A 24,355-nucleotide genomic window follows, 5' to 3' on the forward strand; every position below is an offset into this window, starting at 1 on the left:
AGCAAGCATTTTTAATCGTCGCCTGCGGCAAGGACTATTCTAGTTTACTGAAGAATCTACCGCCATTGTCGTAGGTTCACAAACTGTATTATTAACTTCTTGCAAGGAAATTATTTAAGTATAATATTGATCTGTCCAACCTCATTTGTTTTGGTTGACGTTTGAATCTTTGATTAAAATTGATATAGGTACCTAATTACCTATGTAGCTTACGGCCTGTGCTTACGGCCGTTGGTTATAGCAGAATCCATACTAATATTATAAATGAGAATGTAACTCTGTCTGTCTGTCTGTTACCCAATCACGCCTAAACTACTGAACCAATTTGCATGAAACCTTTTATTGTAATTTATATATAAAACCTTTTATTGCTACCTTTCATTGCGAAATATGTACCACGGGCGAAGCCGGGGCGGACCTCTTGTAGGCTTTAATATGATTTATGAGTATTGATTTCTCAATAAATAAAATAGACAAATTGTTTTCAGCAAAATATTTTATTGTAAACATCGAATATAAAAACAGTAACTTTAGATCTAACTATACTGATTTTATTTACTTTTTGTACGTTTTGTTCATTTCTTTCTTGAGGATGGACAATCGAGTAAGGCAAGCATCACGCCACGCTCTACGCTCAGGCAATTTGTCGATGGGCACTAGTTTGTTCAGCTGTTCACAGATATCATTAGCGCTGGTGCTTTGTGTCATACGCGGGATTTCCCCTGAAGTTTTGCTTACGTTGTAAATGGTTTCACCGTATCTAAAAAAAAATAACATCAATAAACAGAAATGTCGTTACTGTGAAACAAAGAAAACGAGAAAATTATTTTCTGATGTCACATTTACTTCGCACTTACTTATTTATTCCCTGTTTGGTTTCATAAGACACAAACATTATAATAAAGTGTTCTTACCTTTCAATATAGCTCTTCATTCCTTCAGCATTCAAATGTGCAGTTTCTAAAGATCCGAGGAACGCGTAGCGCATACCCAAACCTTCCGATATAACTTTATCGATATCCTCAACATTCACGATACCATCGGAAACCAGACGCCATGCTTCGTTTAGAATTGCGTACCTAGAAGCAGAATATAGACTTATTATTTCACTGGTAAAGCGCAAATTCTGAAATAAGGATGCAGAAGCACCATGTCCTCATGAGACCCTTATCAAAGGAGTTGGTTTATGAAATTCTACTCGAATTAAGTAGGAAAATTTTATTATTTATGTGGAGGTTTAAGACAGTAGCGCCGTAGCCGCAAGGCATTCTTTTTTGTATATCATGAAAGTTAAATTTAAAAAATAAACTACTAACTGAATGCGGTTAAGAACGAAACCGTCGATTTCTCTCGACAGCAAAACGGGCTCCTGACCAATTTCCAACATAATTTCCTTTGTCTTCTTTGCAACTTCTGGTTTCGTCCACGGAGCGGGTACAATCTCCACCAATGGAACATAGTAGGGGGGATTCACGGGGTGAGATACGATGATCTGTTGGTAATTTAAAAAAATATTATACTTTAGATTACCTATATTCTGAGTAGAAAATCTAAAAAATATCTATGTATACTCATCATCATCATCATATAAGTCATCATAGTATGTAAAGGCTTATGTTTTTTTTTTAATAACGTACCTGCGATTTGTGCTTCAAGTTCTCTGAGAAATGAGAAGGCAATATACAACTTGTAGAACTAGATAGGATGGTTTTGTCATCAACTACTTTATCCAAATCTACATACAGCTTCTTTTTGAGGTCTAAGTTCTCTGGAACACATTCTTGTACGAACAAGGCGCCTTTAACGACAGACGCTAAATCCGATGAACCTGTTGATCAAGATTTTGATTTATAATTTCAACTAGTGGTCCGCCCCGGCTTCGCCCGTGGTACCTACATGTTTAAACTATCCTATCTCTCAAGTTGGATCGAACTGCACATGGTGTGCGAATTTTATTATAATCGTTTAAGTGGTTTAGGAGTCCATTGAGGACAAACATTGTGACACGAGATTTATATAATTAAGATTTGTTGTGAATATACATTTTCCATAGATAATGGCAAGTCATTTTTTAACTTTTCGCAACTTTCGTGATTGCTTTTTTTGTGGTTGGTGTTCAACATAATATGTAGGTACCTTAGGTAGGTATTATGTACATGCTCATTAATTATAGTTTTCATTTCAATAATATACATTACCTTTGATACACTGATATTGTTGGTCCGCATTAAATGTACCGCGAAGTAGACCGTCTTTTTCCAATGTTTTTAACTGGACTTTGATATCGGCTAAAGCATCAGAAACTTGTTTGGGAATAATATCAAATATTGTGACTTGGTACCCAACTGACGCAAATAGCATCGCCCATGATCTTCCAATTAAACCACTGAAATCATTACAACAAAAACATTCGTATCTATTATTTAGTAGTATAGTAGATAAATGTAATAGTTTACGATTGTAAAAAATAAAATTTATTAATGTATGTAGGAAGCATAATATAACCCAACATATACCTAATACCTATCCAAGTACAGCAATCTATAGGTATAATTCACGTGAAAGTAGTTAAAGTACTAGATACGTAGATAAATTTCAATCAGAATGAATTAAATACCTATGTATTTTTATATAGGACTTTTAAATCGAAGTAAAAAAGGGTTCGCGTCCTCGAATAGTTTGAATTTTTTAATTAACATAATTGACTCAATAGGTATAAAGATTTGTAAATGCGTAATTTAAAGTAAATAGAAAACATCATTGTCGTGGATACTTATCTCAGTAACTTATATTATGCTATATTTATGACTATTTAATAATCACAATCACGATATAATAGGTATTATTACCGTGATATGACTGTTTTCATTTGCCAAAGTCAACAATGTACCTAAACCTACGTGTTGTTTTAAAAATATCTTAATATTAAATGTTTATTATTATCATACGCATAACACATTCGGTTTTGCTAACTTTCACTTACTAGGTAGATAAGTATGTTAATGTTTTATGTAATCTCAAATATCGATCACTGAATTGCCGCAACGTACAAATGTCGTTAGTCGAGCTAGGCTACAGCTACGGCCTGAATACACAGCTCTCATGTTGGAATAAAAATAAAAACACTTTCCCATGGAAATTTGTCGTATAAAGTTGTGTTTTATCGTAATATTGGAAGTATAAACAAATGTATTTCTCATTCTCCATCAAGGTAGCCGTTCTGTTGACTTGAATTAATGCTTATCACTAGGTAGGTTAGGTACTTGTTCATTTGATAACGACTTATTTTGCTATATGCTAAAGAAAATTCATTGAAAATTCTCTGCAGTAAATGAAAATGTAAGAGAAATTCAATAATCGCACTGATGCAGAGAAAGAAAAGAAAAATAAGATAGCCGCCCTTTATGCCGAAGTTTGATTTTTTTTTTATTTGTTTTCATACCAAGTAGGTACTAGGTAGTTAGTGTTCATTGAAGAATTAAGGGCCAAAGGTTGTAGAAATAAACCACGATCATATCAGGTTTTTGTTAACAATGAATAAGTAGGTATAATGCAGATGCGATTAAGGTCATTTTAATGTTTATTGTTTGCATTGACATTAATCGAAGAACTTAGTGCCTAATCTCAAAGAATCAATAATACTAATAATATGTTTGAACAGCAACGATTTAAATAATAAGTCAGAGCAAAAGTGGATATTTATTATAGCTTTATTTTCTCATTGGTGTTGGTCATCTCACTTGCATTGCTATGTTGAATGGACATAATCTTACATGAAGTGAGTAACAGAGTAGCGATTTCTGTAAAAACTATAATAAAGAAAACATAAAGACTGCAATTAGTTTGAAATGCCGGCATTCTTATGTAATGGTATAGCATCAATATGTTTTTAACCTTGAATTATCGTAAATAAACCGTGTTTATGTATGTATGTATGTATTTATTGTAAATTCTTTTAATAGAAATGTGAATGCGAATAACTTGCACCCTAATTATTAATGTTACATTATTTAAAGTGTTTGGTGTTTTAATTTTAGTAGATTTAGAATGAAAGAAGAATGGATAATTATTTATAAATTTAAAATATCCTGCTGGCTACTTCAGAATATTTTATATATTTAAAATATTACGAAGATATATATTTACTGACCTCCCAACGATCCCAACTTTCTCAGACTTGAAATTTGGCGCCATTTTAATGTTCCACGGTACACGGTATGCGACCACAAAGATTCTTGAGCGAATGGCGTCTTTCGACGTAGGTCGTTCTAAAATAAAACTGCCGCTTACCAGTTATCAGCTCCACTGATGTTACATACTTATGTCAACCGTTGCAATGCTGTCCAATATGTAATTTACCTTCTGGATATAGAAAAGATTAATTATTAATTATTATTTGCCACATTTTTAGTAATTATACGTAAAAATGGGATATATTTCAACAAATTTCCAAATTTTAATAAATAATAATGTAGGCTTGCTTGCTTACTTAAAGTTCCCTCAGGAACCAAGCTATATGGAAGCAGAAAGAACCTTATTTGAATCAGAAAGGAAATCGGTGCTGTTGTTTTTGAGTTTATCGCGAACAGATGGTGAGAGATATTTACTTAGGTATACTCCAAAAAAATCTTGCCTGTACTACTGTTATTGTAGATAGGTACATGTACTATGTAAGTATAACTAAATAGGTAGGTACTATATTAACATAAAAAAAAATTGGCACAAGAGGTATCGTTGAAAAATGTTACTCCCAACTCATTATGCGATTCAATACAATATATAATGTCATAAATTTATACCTACCTTGTTCGATATTTAATATAAAAAAAAAAAAATATGTGCCTCCAAAAACAGAGCCCAAGAGATCATGCTTACGCCTGTGAGGGTTAAATAAGATTCAATATTATCAGTATTCCAGAGAAGAAAGTATTTACATGAATATAAATAGTTATTTAGTTCAATTATGAATTACAGTTTTACACAGAACGATAACGATACCTGAGGCAAAAAAATTAAATTACAGTACCTACACGTAGGTAGGTTGCTTACCATTGCAACTAGGTATGTATCTAGTATGGAAATGTGAATGGAACACATATAAATACCTAATTTAAATTTTTGTCCCGTTACTTACCAAAATATTTGTACGTCGAAATTATTTGCACATAAAAAAATACTCGTGTGAAGACAACGATAATATAAGGCCTATGTTGTGAATAACAACTATGAAGATACCATAAAATTTTAACGATTTAAAAAATATCACAAACCCAAAAAGAATGGTTTGTTCACAAATTTTAATAGTCTTTTTGTATATGTTTTAAGAGTAAGCAGGCAACAAAGAATAATCTTCTAAACAGTTTAATTTGCTAGAAATATTATTCTAAAATAAATAATTTTTAAATTTGTTATCTAGCGTAGGAGATGAAGAAAGAAAGAAAAAGAACGAAAACTATGTGATTCCATAATCTTGAAGTTATCAGTAGAGTTCATTATATGTAACTTTTTCATTGGCTGTTACTAAAGGTTCATTGGAAATGTTGGAATGATAAAAAATCTAATTTCTTATACTTAACTTAACGAATAGAAAATTTATTCACAATAATGCCATTTCTTTCTAAACCCTGTTTATAATTTCTATTGAAAAGTTGAATAGCCCCAATATAATATAATATTGTGAGGGGAACAATACGTACGTTTTCACTATAACCATGGATTGATAAGGAATTTATTAGGGGTCATGACATATGTGATGATTATTTTTATGGTTATTATTTTAAACAAGATAACCTTTGCAATGAATAATAATACAAACAAATTATTGAGATGAAATTAAAAGAAATAGGCAGAGTACAAAGTTACAAGTGAATAAGCCAGATTTTCAAATAATAAATAAAGCTCTATCTTATCACAGGCAATGTTTACAATCAAACAATACCTGCGCTATTAAATCCTATCATACATTGAAGCAAAATATATCCCTAGATTATCCATTGAGTGATCATTGACTATCTTTTTACACGTGTATACTGTATTTTATGTAACAGTAAGGCTGGTTGCAGAGGTTGACCGGCCTTAGTGTGAAAATCGACACATCAATCTTTTTAAAGTTTTATTCTTTAGTAATTTTTTTGGATAAAGTGTAGTTAGTTAATTGAGTTTTAATCAAAATGTTGATGTTCGACGCACACAACTGGAAAAACACCATGTTTATATTTGTTTGTCTTTATGTAGATACATATTAACAACACCATTTTAAGTAAATTTATCAGTTGTGTATCATGTCCATGAAGTAGATATACATTATACGTAGGTATTATTGAAAAGTATCTATTCATTAAATATTTTAAATGAAACTCATTAATTACCTACTTACCTAGTGTTCTAAATATTATCGAATTTAGATACTTATAAAATATACTTTTCGTTAAACGAACGAATCTCATAACGATTCAAAAATTTGGAAATAAGAGATGGCTACAAGTTGACAGACAATGACCTCCAGCAAACTATGGACAGGAAATGAGAAAAAGTCGGAAGTTAGGTAGACCCGTTTTTTTTTTTAGTGGGGAAATCTTGCATCTAGATACCCACGGCCTCCGGGGAAGAGGCCGTGGGTTATGTCGGATTATTAGGTAGACCCTACGTATTTATTTAAAAAAAGAAATATTAGTAATGCTTTAATATTATCATTTATTTGCAAAAATTTTATATTTACAAAGATAATCATGCAATCAAATTAAGAGTAAACTTTCTTATCGATATTGTGTTTATATAAAATCACAGTGACGCGGACGGTGAGAATATACTAATAATTGTAAAGACCCGATATGGGTTGGAATAATAAATTGTACACATCAGATCATAAATTATAGTGGAGTTAACAAAAACAAGCGTTAAAAATGTGTTGAGCTACAGGAGACCTATCAGATAATATCTACTTATCGTACACTACTCGTCATTAGCTCTGGTTTTGATTTTCTGAAGGCACGCTAATGAAATACTAAAAAAAAAATATCTTTCATATAAATACATATATAACAATTGAAAAATCTAAAAATTTCTCTGGACTATAATCCAGAGGTGACGCGAATATCCTGTGATGGCGGGTGCCTTTAAAAAAAATATGAAACACTCAGTCAATAAAACATTAAACAAATCATTGATTTAATTGACCCAAATTACAGTTCTTATTCCGACATTCAATGGGCATCACACCTTATGAATAACAAAATACCCAAATGAACACGTAAACAATGAATTTACTCAGAATTAGATAGTATGTAGTATATATAATATTATGTGCTATGACAGATAATATAAGTAAAAATAAAGAATGGTATTAGTAATTAAAAATGTTTCAGTAATTTCAATAGGTATTATTTAAAATTACCAAAAAAGTACAGGTACCAATGAAGGTAGGTATTAAAAAACACGAACACAGGTTTAAATAGCTTTATTCTTTTCATACATAATAACATTAGGCAATGTACACAGTACACAAATCTTAACTTATTGGCAAGCAGTGCCCGCAATAGCATCGGATGTTTTAATACTAAATATCCTGTAATTTGTTTCATTTGAGTCCAGCGTCCTAAGCATGTATCGGGGCATTCTGTCGGACAAGATCCATAATGTGCCCTCATCGTCGACCTAAAAAAGAAAGAAAAAAACATCGTTAACAAATAAAACTAAAACAAATTTAAATAATACCATGTTTAGGAGAACTACGTTGGATGGGATGGAATTTGTGAGAAAAAACACATAAAGTTTAAGGAGGCTATTGATAATAGTGAAGTAAAGATAAAATATTTTTCTATTAAATCGGACATGCTTTATATTAGTCCTTTGCTCCTATGTCGAGCAGTGGGCCATTAAGGGCTAATAACGATGATGATGATGTAACAGAAATCAAAATGAAAATAAATATTTTTTTTTACCTTTAAGTCATTGGGGAATTCCAACAATACAGGATCGTTGATGATAAGGGGATTGTTTTCAGGGTTGTACGGCTTGTTAGAGTTCCAGCAACCGACCCCATCGCGATTGACCTGAAAAAATAAAAAATATTATATGGAAACAAATATAAATAAATGTAACAAAACTCTTGAAAATAAAACCAAGATAATGTTATTGTTAACAAAACCCAATAATGGGTATTTTGCTAGAATTAACGATTGTTGCCTTATATTTTCCAGTTTGTTCACTATCATCTGACAATCCCATATTTATTAACATTTAAATGAGGTTATTGCAAATGTTTGTTATTCTTTCGAACAAGCTTTTCAATAAACCTAGCTATGCCGCACGGTTTCACCCACGGACGAACTTGGACCTATGTATTATTTTGGTACATTTCTGTCAAGTATATTATTTTGTTATTAAAATGTATTATCGAGTGAAAGAGTAACAAACACATCCATACATACAATTACCTTCTTTCGCGTTTTAGGAAGTGAGATTTAGCGCACCTGATGATATTTTTTTAAGGATTTTTGTGACATACTTTTCTTATTTAATAAAAGTAATAAATTATTATTGAATAACCTACAAAAGTGTCGATTAACAATTTAATATTACAGCTTTTGAGAATTGAGGAACATGTTAAATAGTCACAGCACAGCAAAGGAAACTTGTTTACAAACGGTTAGTTCAAATTGCTTATAATGGATACTTACTCTAGGGGAGAAGTGGAACAAAGTGATTTCTAAGTCCGTTAAAATTTATGACTCATGGGGAAGTTATTTGACGTCTTACTATTATGTTTGTACTAAAAATACATACCTGAGTATAAAATAAAACATTATTCTTTTCGTCATAATAACTAGCAGAAGCCTGCGTGTTTGCTCCACGGTCGCCCAATAACTGAAATTTGATAAATTTTATTAGATCTGATCTTTTTTAAAAAAAATCTTTAAGACTTAAAATAAACATTTGTTTGGTCAAATAATAATAATATGCAAGCTATGTGGGTAGGTACATATTTAATTTTGCAAACTAACAACGGTTTAAGTGATAGTCCGTTATGTATTAATTTAAATTTGTAGGAGTATCTGTCTCCTGACACTTAGTATAAAAATATGTAGTTTTTGTTACTTATACCTATACTTGTATACGTAGTATATTATTATTAGTCTGTGCCTATACCTATTAGCTTTGAGGAATTATACAGTATGTAACGTGACAGTTGGTACAAGTAGGTACAACAATCAATGAAATATTCTCAGAAATGTTGAGTTGTTGGCGAAACCATACGGTACCTACTCGTGATTTACATTCATACCTTGAAGTCATGGAAAGCCTCAGACTTGTCTATGTGTGGGTAGTTGCGAAGTAACTCCGTGGATACACAGAACTCTTTAGTGCTGGAAAAAGCGTGGAAAAACATCGTACGATACCTGGAAATACGATTATTTTTATTATTTATACACTAAAAACACTTTATCAAAAATCCAAAATAAAATATGCTATAATTGTTAATTTGCGTTACAATTTATGACGGTAAAATAAAAAATATCAACGAATGCGGATACCAAAATAAAAAACATTAATTGATGTTACCTACGTTTAAAATTCTTTGAATTCAGCATATTTTGTGTCTGGTATCGTTGAGAAGCAAAAATATCAGTGATTAATTTGAATAAATTTTGCTTTGTAAATACCATATGATCAATATTTATTAAATCGGTCATTGCCATTATTTGGAAACCGGCTTTTAAATATATACTCAAGGTAATAGTCAAACAATAAAGATGTAGCTACTCATAAATATATGAGTATACGTACATAAGTAAGCAGAAAGAACATAAATTCACATAATACGTTACGACTAGCAAAAAAAGAACTCAATATTTGCAATTAAATGTGACCATGTGCCGATTCGATTGTTGCATTTTTGCGCGACTCAATCGTATGAGCAACCGAGTCTTAATCATTATTAAATATGTATCAAATTAATAATTATTATACTTCCTAGTAATCATGTAGCTTACCCATTTTCTCTAGGTTCAGAGAGGGCTAGTCCGAACACTCCATCGGTCCAATGGAATTCAATTCCACTAACGTTGTAGGAGCCAGCCAGAGGATCAAAGTGGAAATAGTGATGGGCGACACGCCAAGAATCGTTATCCTTCAAACTGTACACAACAACACCGTAGCCTCCTAAATCGGGGACATACGCAAAGGCTTCGTCACATTTGTCTTTGTCGACATCAACCACCTGAAATTTATATTTAGAAAATTATAATTCGGTTCTATAAAGATTTAATGCTATTTATATGAGTTTCTACAGGAAATAATTACAACATTCACTCGAATGTAAAGAATTCGCGAGTAACGATCAACAATTCATGATGGAGTGTGTAATTCTCGATTTCTCTTCTAAAAATGTCTTGAAAATATTGAAAACGTTACTGCTATAGTTATACTTACAATATTTGCAAAGAACGAATCTTCCTTCATATCCTCAACTTTGAAGAAATATCTATGTAGAAGTTGATTGGTATTCAAATCGAAAATAACCACAGAAGGTCCCGCTACTTGATTTGGTGAGCCTAAAAACATCCAACGTCATAATTAGTACATTCATACTTTCTGATGAGAAGAACTGTTAATTTAATTGTTGTGAGTAAATAGTTCGATAAATTTAAAAATATTTTTTTAACCATTAATTGTATCTTCCAAGTACACGTACCTACAAGATTTAATCAACCTTATACCTATATTATGCACTGACTTATTCTGAGTAATAAAATACAAAGCAGGAAATATTATCTTTTAATAAATAATTAAGTACAAGGAATTGCATGCAGTAGGTACTAAGTAGTAAAACCTTGATCACATTCAAATTAATGATCTACGACTTGCTATTAAAAAAACGGATTTTTCTGCGTTATGGCGTTAATTATTGGGAAAACCTATTTAGGAGAAGGTTCTCAATTAGACTTTTATATGTTATTTCAGAACTATCGACTGGGTGAAGAGATTGATTTTTTATTTTATATCCCATTGAGCCCCAAGCGGCCCGATCGGTCCACGACACAATAGATTTTCTATTGTGTCTATGGTTCCGGGGGCTGAGTTAATATTTGCAAGATTGTCCCTTCCGTTTGGTCCCATTTAAAATTCTGTCCAGTAAGAAAAGCTTTTGCATTCAACCACAACTACTGCAAACACAAAACACTGAATATTTTTTTACAAAAAAAGTATTCCCATTTCACTAAAGAAGGTACTTATTAAGTTATACAACAACAGTCACAATACATAAATCCTTATCTACCTGCACGATGTTTTGCTTAAAATGGTAAATTGTTACCAAACGAGATGTACCTTATGATTTGTTATCGCGCTTACAGAATCTTATGCAAATAAACTTCACTCACCCAATATATCAGCTAATCCTGCATCCATAACCCAGAGTCTATCACAAGCATCGACATACACTCTATAGACACAAATAATAGAACTATTTGATGGCAGTTCTTTCGCCGTATCAGCTACCAGATTGTCTTTCAGTGAAGGATATGGTTTAAGTGGTTGATCCTGTGGTCCATCAATATCCACGTAGTTCAGAGATGATGCTACACCCTTTCTCCATCTTGGTACTGTCACAAATAATTTATTCTTCCATCGAGCCACCCCCAGAGGAAGATTGTGGGCTTTAACGAATAAACCATCCTTGATAGCGTTTTCCCGTTGTTCCGGACTATCCCAAACGAAGTCAACTTCTTTCCATGCAAAACGCAGGTCAGGTGTGGCAGCCTTACATCCTATTATCACAGCAAAAGCAATAAATAACGTCGTTCTCATTTTTGACCTGAAACAATGACGAGTGTGAAAAATTAAGACGCATTTCTGTATATTTTGTCACATAATAATATTTATTGCGTACAATAAGTTTATTGTTGACACGCAACACTTTTATTTCTCACCCATTCTTGATTATAAAATAATAAGATGAACACGATTTCATGGTACTTAAGTATAATAAAAGTTACGGATATACATACTGTGTAATATTTGTGAGATACCACAGTTATAATACTATACTAGGTGAAACCTAGTTAGTGGATTTCTTATATCAAATACATTTAAAAACTTTGAATTACCAAACCTAGTTTTGGTTTTGCAAGGAAATAATGAGAACAATAATTGAATGTTCTCTTAGGTATACCCTGTATCATTACCAGCTCACGTTTTTGTAGTCAATATTAGGAAACGAAGTCAGGTATCTAATTAAGTCTACAGAGATCTACATAGGTCGATAACTTCAGTTCTACATACTAATTTAATGGCTATGTGGGACAGATTCTTGTTATGGTTATAATAATTTGTTAAATTAATATTATTATTAATGTTAAAATAACAATGATAGTATAAATAACAAGTACAATCTCAACGACATGGTCTATACCCTCATAGGAGGCTCGTTTCCCAGCAGAGGGAACGTATATGGGCTGACGATGAATGATAGTCCTGGGACTCCATACAAATTTTAAAAGTTAAACATAATATATTATGATATATACATATATTATGTATCTAACTATCTAAAATAAAGAATTTGAATTAAAAAAAATATATGCAAAAAAAAGTAATTTACTGTAAATGCTGATCTCTCACATCGACTCTATTGAGGTTAAAGTGTAAAAGAGAATGTTTGCAAGTCATGTCAAGTAAAGAAGTTTTTGTCGCACACCCAAGGCCGGCAAGTGCTTTGAATCGGTACTATATCTAATGAATTCTAATATTGACCAAGTCATGAACTAGTACGTGCTTATGGAAATTCGTTTGAACGCAATCAATTAAACTCAAGGTGCGGTGAAGTTAAAGGCCAACCCTCACTGTGAACTTGAGCTTTTTGATGAAACGTTTCAAAGAAGATTACATATTTTGTTATCTAATAGTATAAAGCTGAAGAGTTTGTTTGTTTGAATGCGCTAATCTCAGGAACTATACTGGTCCGATTTAAAAAAAAGCTCTTTCAGTGTTAGATAGCCCATTTGTCGAGGAAGACTATATCATCACGCTAAGACCAATTACAGGAGCGGAGCAATGCGGGTAAAACCGCGGGGCACAGCTAGTGTATTGTACATACATTTAGAGCTTGGGTTTAAAATGTGTACAATATAGGATATATTATCGAAAAAGCTATGGAACCAACGGTAAATTGAAATCGAATATATTGCCCGTTATATTAAAATATGACAATGACTAATGAGGAGGCGGATTCTCCCACCAAAGTAAATACTTTTGGGTTTCAAGGCAGTAGATAAGTAATGTAATATTATATATTTACTTCGTATAATTTAATTATTTAAAAAGCTCATTATTGGTATAAGTAATAAGGTTAAATGTTATCGACGATATTATAATGTTATTTTTGACTGCAAAATATTTAATGAATTTTTATAATTGCATAAAAGCTTTGGAGAGATAACGAAATGCACTGGTGGAATGTCAAATGGAATACAGTGGTCTGAATGGTATGTACCGGGGCATTTGTTTAATTCTAAATATGTAGGTACATCTGTAAAAGCCCAAATTCAAAAGCTCATATATTTTTTTATTATTTTTATATATTTTATCATTAGTTTTTATCTTTAATAATATGAATTTACAGCATAATTAATTCTGTTCTTAAAAATAATGTTTTTGTTTATTTACATATGCCGTTAATAAAATGCCAACTTACATGCTAAATGCGTGGTGACGTAAAAGTGAGTGTCCGCGACTGTGTCTGCGGATCCGTCAGCACAAACTAAACAGTTCGAGGTCTCACACGCCTTTATATTCACAGCTATGCACAATAACGTAAACAATACAAATACCTATATTTGGGCAGTGTTCCCATGTATGAGAGGAAGCCGTAAATTCTAGGGCAGAGATGTCAACTACGGTTGGAAATACTAACCCACTGGTAAGTGAGGTATACCTATTTGTGTGGGTTTTTGAAGAAATATGTAGGTATGTAGTACCTCTACAAAGTGTAAAAATGTATGTGTGTGTATAGATATTCTGTATATTATCTCCTTTGCATTTTAAAAATTTAAAAACAAAGATAAAGATAATAAGTAGGTATTAAAAATATACTTATTTTATTTTTCATTAAAATAAGAATATACCTAAATAATAATTAAATATTATATATTATCTACCTTAATAAAAGCACTCTGAAAAATTGATAAAAAAGATAATAGCCATTTTATAAATTAGAGTACCTACCTACTTTATTCAAGAGAATTTTGAATAAAAACCGTTTTGGGATAGACATTTACGTCATAAGACAAAAAGTTCTATAGATACTGTGCGGTTACTAATTAGGTATTTTAATTGCAAGTAAGTAATAGATATGATATGATATCTAGATATAATGGATATACAATATAATATTATGTACATAATATATAGAGTTTGGAGAAATCTAAAATCCTGACTAAACGTGACGTAGCAAGAGAAACTGTATGTACTGAATACTTACATGTTTTCTATTATTACGAATTTGCGATATCTTAAATCTGAATGAGTATATCCTACTTGTCCTACTAATATTATAAACGTAAAAGTTTGTAGGAATGTATGTTTCTCTACCACGCGAAAACCACGGAACCTATTCTGATGGTGCTTGGCAGTGATGTAGCCTATATAGTATATATTCTAAAATGACACGATATAAATCCTTGCTTTTGCCTGGAGTATCGCCTGCGGGATAAACCCCGCGGGCCGCGGAACTAGGTACCTACCTACTTGGTCTTTATATAACTTATCAATTGTATTCACTCACAAATCATCTTCAAGTCGTTTGCTTTTAATATTAGGTACCTATAAAACATATTGTTATAGGAAGGGATTATGTCCTATATTTATTTATTTATTTAAGTAGGTACACATCACAGCTGACAATTTTGACTAATTATACACAAATTTAATCACAATCATGTTGCGGTAAAATGCCAGCCAAGTTGTATGTAGGTACACAGCACAATTGATGTTAAAAAAAATTATTAAAAATTACATTATTTAGCACAATTCATAGATCAAGAAAAATATGTTTTTATAACATTAATAATATTTTTGCATACACACAAAATTCCTAACTCTTCAAAGGTTATCCGCATATTATACCTAGGTAGTTTATGTCTATTATCGCTAATTGATCATTCAACCTGTAAATTTAAACATCGTGAGAGAACCGGTAAATATTATGTTCTTAGATCGAATCCATAAAAATACACCACCAGATAGGTATTCATTACGTCAATTGAGAGCTTTTGTGTTAAAAAATGAAGTTAGGTAGATAATATTTACTTTGTGTAGCATTTATAAAATAAATTAGGTACATAGAATTAATATTATTAACATTTAGGAATTAAGAATAACCTTAGCAACATTTATGAAAATAGAAATATTATTATTTCTCCTTCATTAAAATTAAGGTGATTATCGACTTGTAATATGATTTTAGGAGTACAAACTACAAAGGAGCTGTGTTAGGTTTAAAATCAATTGCGACATCCCAATGTTGTAAATTCGATGCAGATAATTCAAGGCTCAACACGTGATCGACGCATCCGCTGTTCATTGAAATGACACAGCCAAATAAATACGTAGACTACAATGTGATTCGATTTAATTGCAATATATTTTTTTAATCGATTATTATTTTTAATGAATAAAATGGCACAAAAACCACAGCAAGGTTGAAATATAGCGGAACTTGGACAGATCAACCAAGAATAACAACTTTAGATATTTTACTGGACGTGACATTTAACTTCCACTTACTATAATTATTTACAACTTTTCTTTACTACAATAATGAACAAATTATCATATTATACCAATGTTGCACGCAATCATGAATGAAAATTAATCTTTCGTCAATTAACGCACATGCGATAAGGTTGTTCAAGGCAATTGTTATGAATGTGTTGATTAATTAGGTGCCTCTATTTTATAATATAATATATCGCATAGGTAATATGAAAACTAGAGGCTATAATAAATTGAATCATTCAAAATATACAGACCAGATTTAACTGAATCGAACTAGCTATGTACTGGGTATCTATACCTACAATTAGTATACTAAACACAAATATAGGGTAAGAGTAAGAAGAACGGTATCCATAATATATTATGATTTGTAAAATATCGCAGTATGCCATAACCATTATCTCTCCAGGCTAAGTGTACATTTACCTTTATCTACCCTCTCTTTTTACGTGATAGTTTTAAATGCGCAATATTGGAAGCGATGATTTGTAGACGCTTCTAATATAGGTACTTATAGAAAAGCTTTTTAAAAATTAGTACTGTGGGAAAATGTTTTAAATAAGGTAACAACTATTGAGCGCTATCACTATATACCTAGTATAAAACAAAGTCGCTCTCTCTGTCTCTATGTATGCTTAAATCTTTAAAACTATGCAATGGATTTTGATGCGGTTTTTTAAAAGATATCACTATAATATCTTATCTCTCTCTCTCTCTCTATATATATATTTTTTCTATGAGTAGTGACTCAAGAGGAAGGTTTTAAGGACTATAGAAAAAAAATTAGAGATAAACTTACAGTAACCTACTTGATTCTCGTAAGGCGCAATTGCGTTTTAATTTATCTCTAATCCATTCAAAGATAAATAAGAAATTTTATTAAAATCGGTCCAGCCGCTTAGAAGGAGTTCAGTAACAAACACGCACAATGAAAAAGCTGTTTAGACACCGTTAGAGTATAGCTATTCAAAGTTAAAGGGGTGTTGGGCTGTGGTGTTGGGTTCCTTACCTAAAAGGTATAAGGTCTGTCTGTGTTGCTGTCTACCCCTCCGTCGTTGAAATTATCCGTGATGATGTAATTACTGTAGCCGCTATAATAAAAATTAACATAATAAAAAATCGAGGCTAAGCAACGCAGTCATAAATTGGATAGATGGGCAATGTTTTTGCTGTTTTTTATATTATTGATGCGGATTTCTTGTTTTCCCGAGTTCGGCTAGGACTTGGCAGATTTATTTTTAATTCATTAATTTAAATATACATAGAGATTAGAGACATTTAAAATTAAACGAGGTAACATATCTCAATCTCATATTATTTGGAAAATATTTTATTCAAGCTAAGTACTTACATTTTATTGGGTAAGTATGCTTTATATGACACATTCTGATTAGTTAAGTTTATTTATATAAAACATAAATGAAGAATAAATATTAAATACACACTACTTACCTACTCGATGCCTCTAAACAACTGCCCATTGCATCCATAAACAAGTTTCCATTAATTAAAATTAATACAGATACCTAGCATAATCACTCCATTGTACTTAGACAATGGAGAAAAACTTATGAAGCAATGAGGTAAGTTACGACTTTGATTTATACTTAATTAACACTTCGTAAATATTTACTTGTGCTGCTTTTGGTGGAATTTTGATTTATTAAAACTAGGGAAACAAACATCTGGGACAATTGCGTAAGAAAAGTATTTTGGAAAAGCCGTGCAAACCGTATATTTTTATAAGAATAAATACCCTGTGAGCAAAATAATCACCATGAACAAATTGTACACTTATTTTAATATTATTATAATACGATATATTTTAAACATACGTTTGTAACGTATAATTTATATACGACGCCTGTTGAAATAATCGAGCAAGCAAAATTGAACGATGAAGAGCTATATTTTTAAGCAAGGAAACCCTGCATCTTTATAGATGATTTATATCTTTGTCTCTTATTTTCTGGACTCGATCTGATCAAAACTTAATAATACCAAATTTATAATTAGTAGTCAATTTATTTTTACACAGTTAAGTAAGTAAAGTACCTAACTCGGTTTAAATCTAGCTTTTCATCTGCGGTAGCGTTAGCTACTATTAAGACGTAGATATTCTTTGTCTGCGGCTTCGCATCACCTCGCGTCAAACAGGAATCAGGATACAAGATTAAATTTTCCACTCCTATTCGTAGTAGCGAATAGGAGTGGAAAATTTACTAAAAAACTACCCTAAAACTACCTAATAGCATTTTCTTTCCAAAGATTAACTACATCTATCTATTCATTCACAACCATTTAGTCCGGACTTCGGCCGTCATAACTTATACAACGTCGTAAATATAAGATAGAGGGGCAGGGGACTGAGTTAATTTAGCATTTACAGCCTTTACTCCAGCATCGAATAAATAACTCAAGAAGTTTAATTTAACTGACAATCGAGTCAATTGAGCTCGTACCTACTTTTATTCATTTAATTGATAAATTTTATGAAATATCATATTTTTATTCTAAAGCATGATTTTTTGCTTGAAAATATAAAACAATAACCAAAGTTACCTTACATATAAAATCAATTTAGATTAACAATTAAAACACCCAATCTGCAGTTGGAAGATGCTCGAAAGCGGGTTTTCCTAATGTTATATCTTTATGTTATTTTTTGTTTTGGTTTTCCTTAACAATAAATGAGATTTATTACTCTAAATTACATTTAAAATATATCTAAAATAAAAAGTACATATAAAATACCTGTTAATTGTAGGAACTTCTATTTCGCGTGAATTAGTACGGAATGAAAGACATGCATGATGTTTAGCAGAGCGTTGGTAAAAGCAGGCATCGGAGCGAGACGGGACTTCATCTGGCGTATTTAATCACACGTGTGAATAACATGCACTGAAGTCAATGTTCGCTCATAATAATATTCTTCAAGAAAAAAAATGCATGTTGGCAACAAAATTGTATAGATTTAAGTTGCAAGTAATAAACAAAATTTATTGGATTATTTGGTTCCGGAGAGTTCAGATTTACCTAACTAGGTATATAGTGACATAGTGTAAAAATTACTATATTTTAGTTATCGTGAATAAAAGACGTATGAATTTTAAATTTATATTTAACTTATAACAACAAAAATCTAATCTAGATTAATTCAAATTATAAATAGGTACGACAATGCGTAAATGTCTGAAAACATAAAAAGTCTCAAACTTTTAAATGACATATTTAACCTTTGGCACATACCCATTATGAACAAGTTGAAGCATAAAATTACAACAGTCTTTACAAACAGCTTAAAAAGAGTCTACGAAGTGTACCTGCAAGTCGAGCTACATACATACTAAGTTTTATAATCCTAAAGAAATGCCATTGTTTCAGCTTGCTCTAGATTCGCACTGAAAGCACGAAATTTTCTAAACGCAAAATATTGCTTTTCTGAACATAAATCTTTCTATAACCCCCCGTAATTTTCTTTGCCAGCCTGTTTCTCCAACATAATATTTCAAATGATGTGGAACGGGAGTAACTAACACGTTTTAAACTAATGTTTCGCCAGTGCGAACCTAAAGCACCTTTCACAATACATTTTTAACATCTGCCTGTACGTTTGCAATGTACGTATTCGCTCGGTTCGTATTCATCGTAATCCTCGTGGTGTCTGTAAGGTGGTCGTCGATGCTCAGGGTATGGATGTCGGTTGCGTTTTTGTTCTCTTGGAGGCGGTCGTCTTGCGGGGCTGCGTTTTTTCTCACGCTCTTGATGTGTCATACGATTTGGTCTTCTGGGTTGATGCCTTGTGCTGTATAAATAAAGAAATTATATTGCATATGTAACACTGTTTCTTTAAGTCTTAACAAAGGTTAACACGTGCAACAAGTTGTGTCTTCATTCAATACCAAGAAATGCCTATGTAACCTGAAGTCTTAACATGCGCTGTTCAGAGAAGAAAATGCAATCAATGATTTCATATTATATCAATTATACAATAATTTACAATGCCTGCACGCAAAATGATCGTCATGTTATCACAATTTATCTTCAACTGTAAAATAGAATATGATTTAATACTGTAATTAGAACCACGATTACTATTAAGTGTACTGTTAGTGTATACCGTTATTTTCACTTACTTTTTAGGCCTTTTAACGTTGGGAACTCGTTTACTACTCTCCGGTCTTGGTTGGTATTCGTCGTCTTCATCAAAGTCAGATTCTCGTTCATCGTGGGGTCGGCTGTGATGAAATAGAGGCCTAACTTGTGGCACAGTGACTGGGTAAGGTTTCATAATGGGTACATGAACCTAGAACATGAAATGTTGTTATAGTTATATTTAAAAACATAGACCTAGTTGTTTTCATAGCACATCAATTAAGATAAAAAAACTAAAGGTAGTAAAAGCAGACTTAGGTTAGGTATAGAATTAGGTATTTTGTTACCTTAACCGCAGAATAATTAAAGTTTCTAAGAATCGATGTGGATGGATGAGTGGGAAATTCGTTGATAACTGATAAGCCGAAAGCTAAGCGGATCTGCTTGAAATTGGCTCAGAGATGTATGGTTTGGATAAGCTACCTTTAATTCATCTGCATATCCTAATATTTTTTACGTCTGATAGATATTAGATACATATACCAACGCGTATTGTACTACTTGTTATCAAAGTTAAAATAATGTTAACAATTGACTAAAGTGGTCTTGTACAAAGATTAAAAGTATCATATTAGGCGAACCTTCCCAAGTTTCAAATCGTAACAATGTGGTGAGGTCGAAATCATAATTATATGTGCAATAATAATATTTCGATAATAGCTTCATCCTCATGTTATCTTAAACATATTTTTATGTCAAAAAATAAATTTAAAATTTTGGATTTTGAATGGATGGAAGAAAGGAAAAGATTAGTACCTATAAAAGGAAGAGATAACATACGACCTACCCTAGTTTTATATTTACTTGACCAGACCATAGCATAACATAAGCGTTCAGAATACAAATGCTATGTAGGTATGACCGTTCACCAGTTCATTGCCATTGCTCCAATTATTGGAAATTGGAATTCATTTACACATATAAAACATATATATACAACAATTGACATGCACAGACATATGTATGTACAAATTACCCACTTTATAAACAATGTACATAATACAATTTTAATTAGTATTAAAATGTAAATAATGAATGAACGTGACATAACACTACCCTACCTGTTTTTCAACAGGTACCGGCACGGGCTTCTCTATTGGATATGGAACCTTTTTGTAGACCGGATAAGGCACTGGTTTCTCAATCGGCACGGTTAATTCCCGGATAACTGGCACTGCGACCGGTTTCGGGACCGGCACGTGTATCGGATAAGGCTGAGGGACCGGCACTATCACTGGATGAGGAATCTCTATCTGCAAACCAGTCATTGTTCTAAATGTGCGTAGGAAGAACCGATCCCGTTGATACATGAGTAGGAAAGAAAGTAATGAAGGAAATTAAAATAATGAGTGCACAACATGCGAACTTATTATGCACATACGTAACAGTGTACTTGATGTGATTCTATGAGGAATTAAAAGGTTAATAATTGCACTTGCAAGTATGTGTATTTGAAAAAATTTAACACATTTTTCTTTTATTAGGTATATGTACATTCAGCATTTTATATTGTATAACATAGTTTTATAAATAAGTGGAGTAGGTAGTTCTTGTTATTTTATTATTAAAGGCTTAAAATTTGATGATATTAAAAATTTATAATGTTGTCTTAACCAATTTAATAAGTCTTATCAAATAATGCCCTACATTGGCAAAAAGTATCAACATACAGAAGAAATTATATTACCATTTGAAATTTTACTTTTGATATTAATTTCTGTTGTGGTTAAGTCCTAGATATCGCTTTCTCCAGACATTGAACTCCAAGAAACTAATGTACCGTAACCATAATCTGGTGAGCCAGTTATTTACGAATGCTAACTTTTATAAATATTGCCATTTATTTTACTTTACGTAAACAACGAAATTTATTTTTTACTTCTATAAATGAAAATTAAGAAATGAATACTATTGTATATTTTCACCTAGAGACATGCTGCATGCGTGCTCATTTATAAGACCAGAGTAAGCAAAGAAAATAGTGCGAGACGCGTTTGCACTTATCCGCATTCCATACGCAGTGTTTTCTTCAGTAATTACATGAATGAAGTTTTAATTGTGTGACTAAAATAATAATTAATACTCACGGGATACGGCTTCGGAACTGGCACGTGAATCGGTTTCGTCTCTGATGCATATGTTTCATATTCTCGGAAAGTATCTTTCTGTTTCGATTTCAAATAACTTTGTTTCCACTTATCAACGAGCTTCTTGTATTGACCGACTTCAGCTGATTCGTCGTAGCTAGGTCTAAGAGGTGGGTGTGAGGAATGTCGTAGATCATGATTTCGTAAGCCTAATAAATCTTCTTCCGACTTATACCTGTTGTTATCCTTATGCCAATCGAACTGTAGTTTATAATTATTCGGTTGCGGTTTGTAACTTTGCTCCCAATCAGAATTATATGAGTTACTTTCATACTGTGTCCCATATATTTTATCGGTCGGCGGCTTCTTTGGTATATGTACGACTTCATCATTCTCCTCATGATGCTGGGGTTTACGTATGTGATTCTTGTATGTACTAAATTCTGTCGGTTTTAAAAAATTACCCCAATGTGACGAAACTGTTGGAACGGTTGTATAAACATTTTTAAAACTGTTTTGATAATCATCGAACGTTTTAACCTTTTCGACGTAGTTTGTGGAAAAATCGTTTGTATCAAAGTCACCGAGAGGATTTTTAAAGGTTGGAAAAAGTGGTGAGTTTCCAAAATCAATGTCAGGATGTTGGTAATTGTAGAAATCTAAATTGCTACTAGCGGGTGCAATTTCATCAATACTGCTGTTGAAAGGCCGTTTGGATGGATAATCATATTGAAAATTTGTGTGGCTGTGATTCGTTGAATATTCGTAGCGTAGAGGGTTTTTAGATTTCTTTACTTCCTCAGCTTTGCTATTATAATCCCAAGGCTTTTTATTTATTTTATCATTATTTAAAGTAAACTTTCCTTTGAGTTTATTTTTATTGTTAAAATAATTTTGGGAAAATTCTTGATTCGCAGCATAGTTAAACTTCATTGCTTCTTTCTCAGACTGCATTTGATCATCTTTAAAATACGTTTTGTATTTCGAAGATGCAGGTGATGTTTTGGTATTTTTGTTTACATCATTTGGAATTTGATTCATATTCCCGTTATTATTTATATTTTCATAAGTATTGCTTAAACCAGAATAAAAATCTGTACCTGGATATCCATTGGCATTAAAACCATTTTGGTTGTAAGGATTTAAGTTCGTAAAGTCAATGACTTTTGGGAACTTAATTCCACTAGCAGTCACTGGCGATTGTAACATATGATCATACTCAGGAGGTAATATGGTGGTCGTTGTGAATTTATAAAAAGATGGATAGTTATTGTTATTTATTAGATCACCATAAAATTGTTTATTATCTGATGAAACATACGATTCTTGCATTCTATATGCATCTGTATTAATATTTAGAGGATTACCATCTGTAGATTTATTAGTTTCAGATTTAAATTCACTGAAAGGTTTACTTCTAAATTTTGTGCTTAGTTTTGCTCCATAAATTGGTGAATTTTTCTCACCTTCATTCTGGTCATATGTTGTCTCTGGGTTTGCTTTATAATTGTATGGATTATTGCCATCAAAACTTGGAGACGTGAAGAAATTTAAAGAGACCGGTTCATATTTAGACATACTTGCTTGTAACTCTTCTCCAGGGTTTTGTGGAGACTGTCCGTCTGCTGCAGAACCATAATTAGCATCGAAGCCGGTAGAATCGAGGGTAGACGGGAACGCCGGCGCGTACAGCCTCGTCGAAGATTCTTGTTTAGTGCCATGGACGAAACTTGTATAATCTGGGGAACTCGGGACGAAACCGTCGTACGATCCGACGTCGTTGAAACCGAAATTGGAGTATGTAAGCACACTGGGTTGTGGGGTGGATTCCTCCGTTTCACTTAACTTTTTACTTTTAGTTCTCTTACAATCGACATCGTTTAGGATGACAATCGCTATAGATACGAGAATGAGTTTGATGTACATATTGATAATTTACATTAGACGCGCAATCCACATGTTCGAGAGCGTATTGAGCGGTTAATGTCCGAGCAGCGACTGATGCCGGGGAGAGCGTAGGACGAGCTGGCGGTAGCGGGTAGCGCCCGTGACTATCGGTAACGTGACTCGCCGATTGTCCTACGAAAACGAAAGCGTTCACGCTTCGCAAATCCGTTAAATTTTCTTGGATCATTATCATCATTCGATAATAGTTTACCCGACGCCTCTTATGTCATTACTCATGTCAATGCACACCGTTTTATATCTTCGTGCATTCGTGACTTCCTCGTGTACCCTTCAGTGTTTAAATTTGTTCGCTCGGTGACATAATCGCATTTTCCGGCTGAATATTGTATGCGGAGGCGCAATTAACTTTTTACCGCCTCATTTCAGGCAAT

The 24,355-nt window shown here is 32.4% G+C and overlaps 3 protein-coding genes across 5 annotated transcripts; all 3 read right to left on the reverse strand.

The window, feature by feature from the left end:
• Positions 1–478: 478 nt before the first annotated feature.
• On the reverse strand, positions 479–4,284 carry LOC123692353 (lambda-crystallin homolog). Its single transcript, XM_045637091.1, has 6 exons — positions 4,151–4,284; positions 2,199–2,386; positions 1,638–1,828; positions 1,317–1,492; positions 915–1,079; positions 479–760 (listed from the first exon to the last, which is right to left on the reverse strand). The coding sequence occupies exons 1-6, from the start codon at positions 4,192–4,194 to the stop codon at positions 556–558; spliced, it is 969 nt and encodes a 322-aa protein (XP_045493047.1). The 5' UTR covers positions 4,195–4,284; the 3' UTR covers positions 479–555.
• A 3,157-nt stretch (positions 4,285–7,441) lies between these two features.
• Positions 7,442–17,247, reverse strand: LOC123692350 (protein yellow-like). 2 transcript variants are annotated; one of them, XM_045637088.1, is made up of 9 exons: positions 17,227–17,247; positions 16,784–16,865; positions 11,382–11,815; positions 10,432–10,553; positions 9,993–10,219; positions 9,284–9,398; positions 8,785–8,865; positions 7,941–8,051; positions 7,442–7,653 (listed from the first exon to the last, which is right to left on the reverse strand). In XM_045637088.1, the coding sequence occupies exons 3-9, from the start codon at positions 11,806–11,808 to the stop codon at positions 7,513–7,515; spliced, it is 1,224 nt and encodes a 407-aa protein (XP_045493044.1). In that variant the 5' UTR covers positions 11,809–11,815; positions 16,784–16,865; positions 17,227–17,247; the 3' UTR covers positions 7,442–7,512. The 2 variants fall into 2 exon arrangements, with proteins under 2 accessions (XP_045493044.1, XP_045493043.1); XM_045637087.1 differs by lacking the exons at positions 16,784–16,865; positions 17,227–17,247 and adding an exon at positions 13,694–13,814.
• Positions 17,248–18,877: 1,630 nt separating this feature from the next.
• Positions 18,878–24,336, reverse strand: LOC123692346 (putative uncharacterized protein DDB_G0282133). 2 transcript variants are annotated; one of them, XM_045637082.1, is made up of 4 exons: positions 22,017–24,336; positions 20,991–21,182; positions 19,911–20,080; positions 18,878–19,579 (listed from the first exon to the last, which is right to left on the reverse strand). In XM_045637082.1, the coding sequence occupies exons 1-4, from the start codon at positions 23,940–23,942 to the stop codon at positions 19,369–19,371; spliced, it is 2,499 nt and encodes an 832-aa protein (XP_045493038.1). In that variant the 5' UTR covers positions 23,943–24,336; the 3' UTR covers positions 18,878–19,368. The 2 variants fall into 2 exon arrangements, with proteins under 2 accessions (XP_045493038.1, XP_045493039.1); XM_045637083.1 differs by lacking the exon at positions 20,991–21,182.
• Between the last annotated feature and the right edge of the window lie 19 nt (positions 24,337–24,355).

The sequence above is a fragment of the Colias croceus genome, chromosome 6, assembly GCF_905220415.1.
Source record: "Colias croceus chromosome 6, ilColCroc2.1".
In the NCBI taxonomy this organism is placed as follows: Eukaryota; Metazoa; Arthropoda; class Insecta; order Lepidoptera; family Pieridae; genus Colias; species Colias croceus.

What these genes read in the sequence shown, in the direction of transcription:
- LOC123692353 (XM_045637091.1), bottom strand. Translation starts at nt 4,194, where the DNA reads ATGGCGCCAAATTTCAAGTCTGAGAAAGTTGGGATCGTTGGGAG. An exon ending in AAAGTTGGGATCGTTGGGAG is followed by an intron (nt 2,387 to 4,150) that starts GTCAGTAAATAT and finishes TAATGATTTCAG; the next exon opens with TGGTTTAATTGGAAGATCAT. An exon ending in ATGAAGAGCTATATTGAAAG is followed by an intron (nt 761 to 914) that starts GTAAGAACACTT and finishes ATTTTTTTTTAG; the next exon opens with ATACGGTGAAACCATTTACA.
- LOC123692350 (XM_045637087.1), bottom strand. An exon ending in TCTGAACCTAGAGAAAATGG is followed by an intron (nt 9,399 to 9,992) that starts GTAAGCTACATG and finishes TCGTATTTCCAG; the next exon opens with GTATCGTACGATGTTTTTCC. An exon ending in AATTCCCCAATGACTTAAAG is followed by an intron (nt 7,654 to 7,940) that starts GTAAAAAAAAAT and finishes TTTCTTTTTTAG; the next exon opens with GTCGACGATGAGGGCACATT.
- LOC123692346 (XM_045637082.1), bottom strand. Translation starts at nt 23,942, where the DNA reads ATGTACATCAAACTCATTCTCGTATCTATAGCGATTGTCATCCTAAAC. An exon ending in CAGTTCCGAAGCCGTATCCC is followed by an intron (nt 21,183 to 22,016) that starts GTGAGTATTAAT and finishes ACTGGTTTGCAG; the next exon opens with ATAGAGATTCCTCATCCAGT. An exon ending in CGGTACCTGTTGAAAAACAG is followed by an intron (nt 20,081 to 20,990) that starts GTAGGGTAGTGT and finishes TTCATGTTCTAG; the next exon opens with GTTCATGTACCCATTATGAA.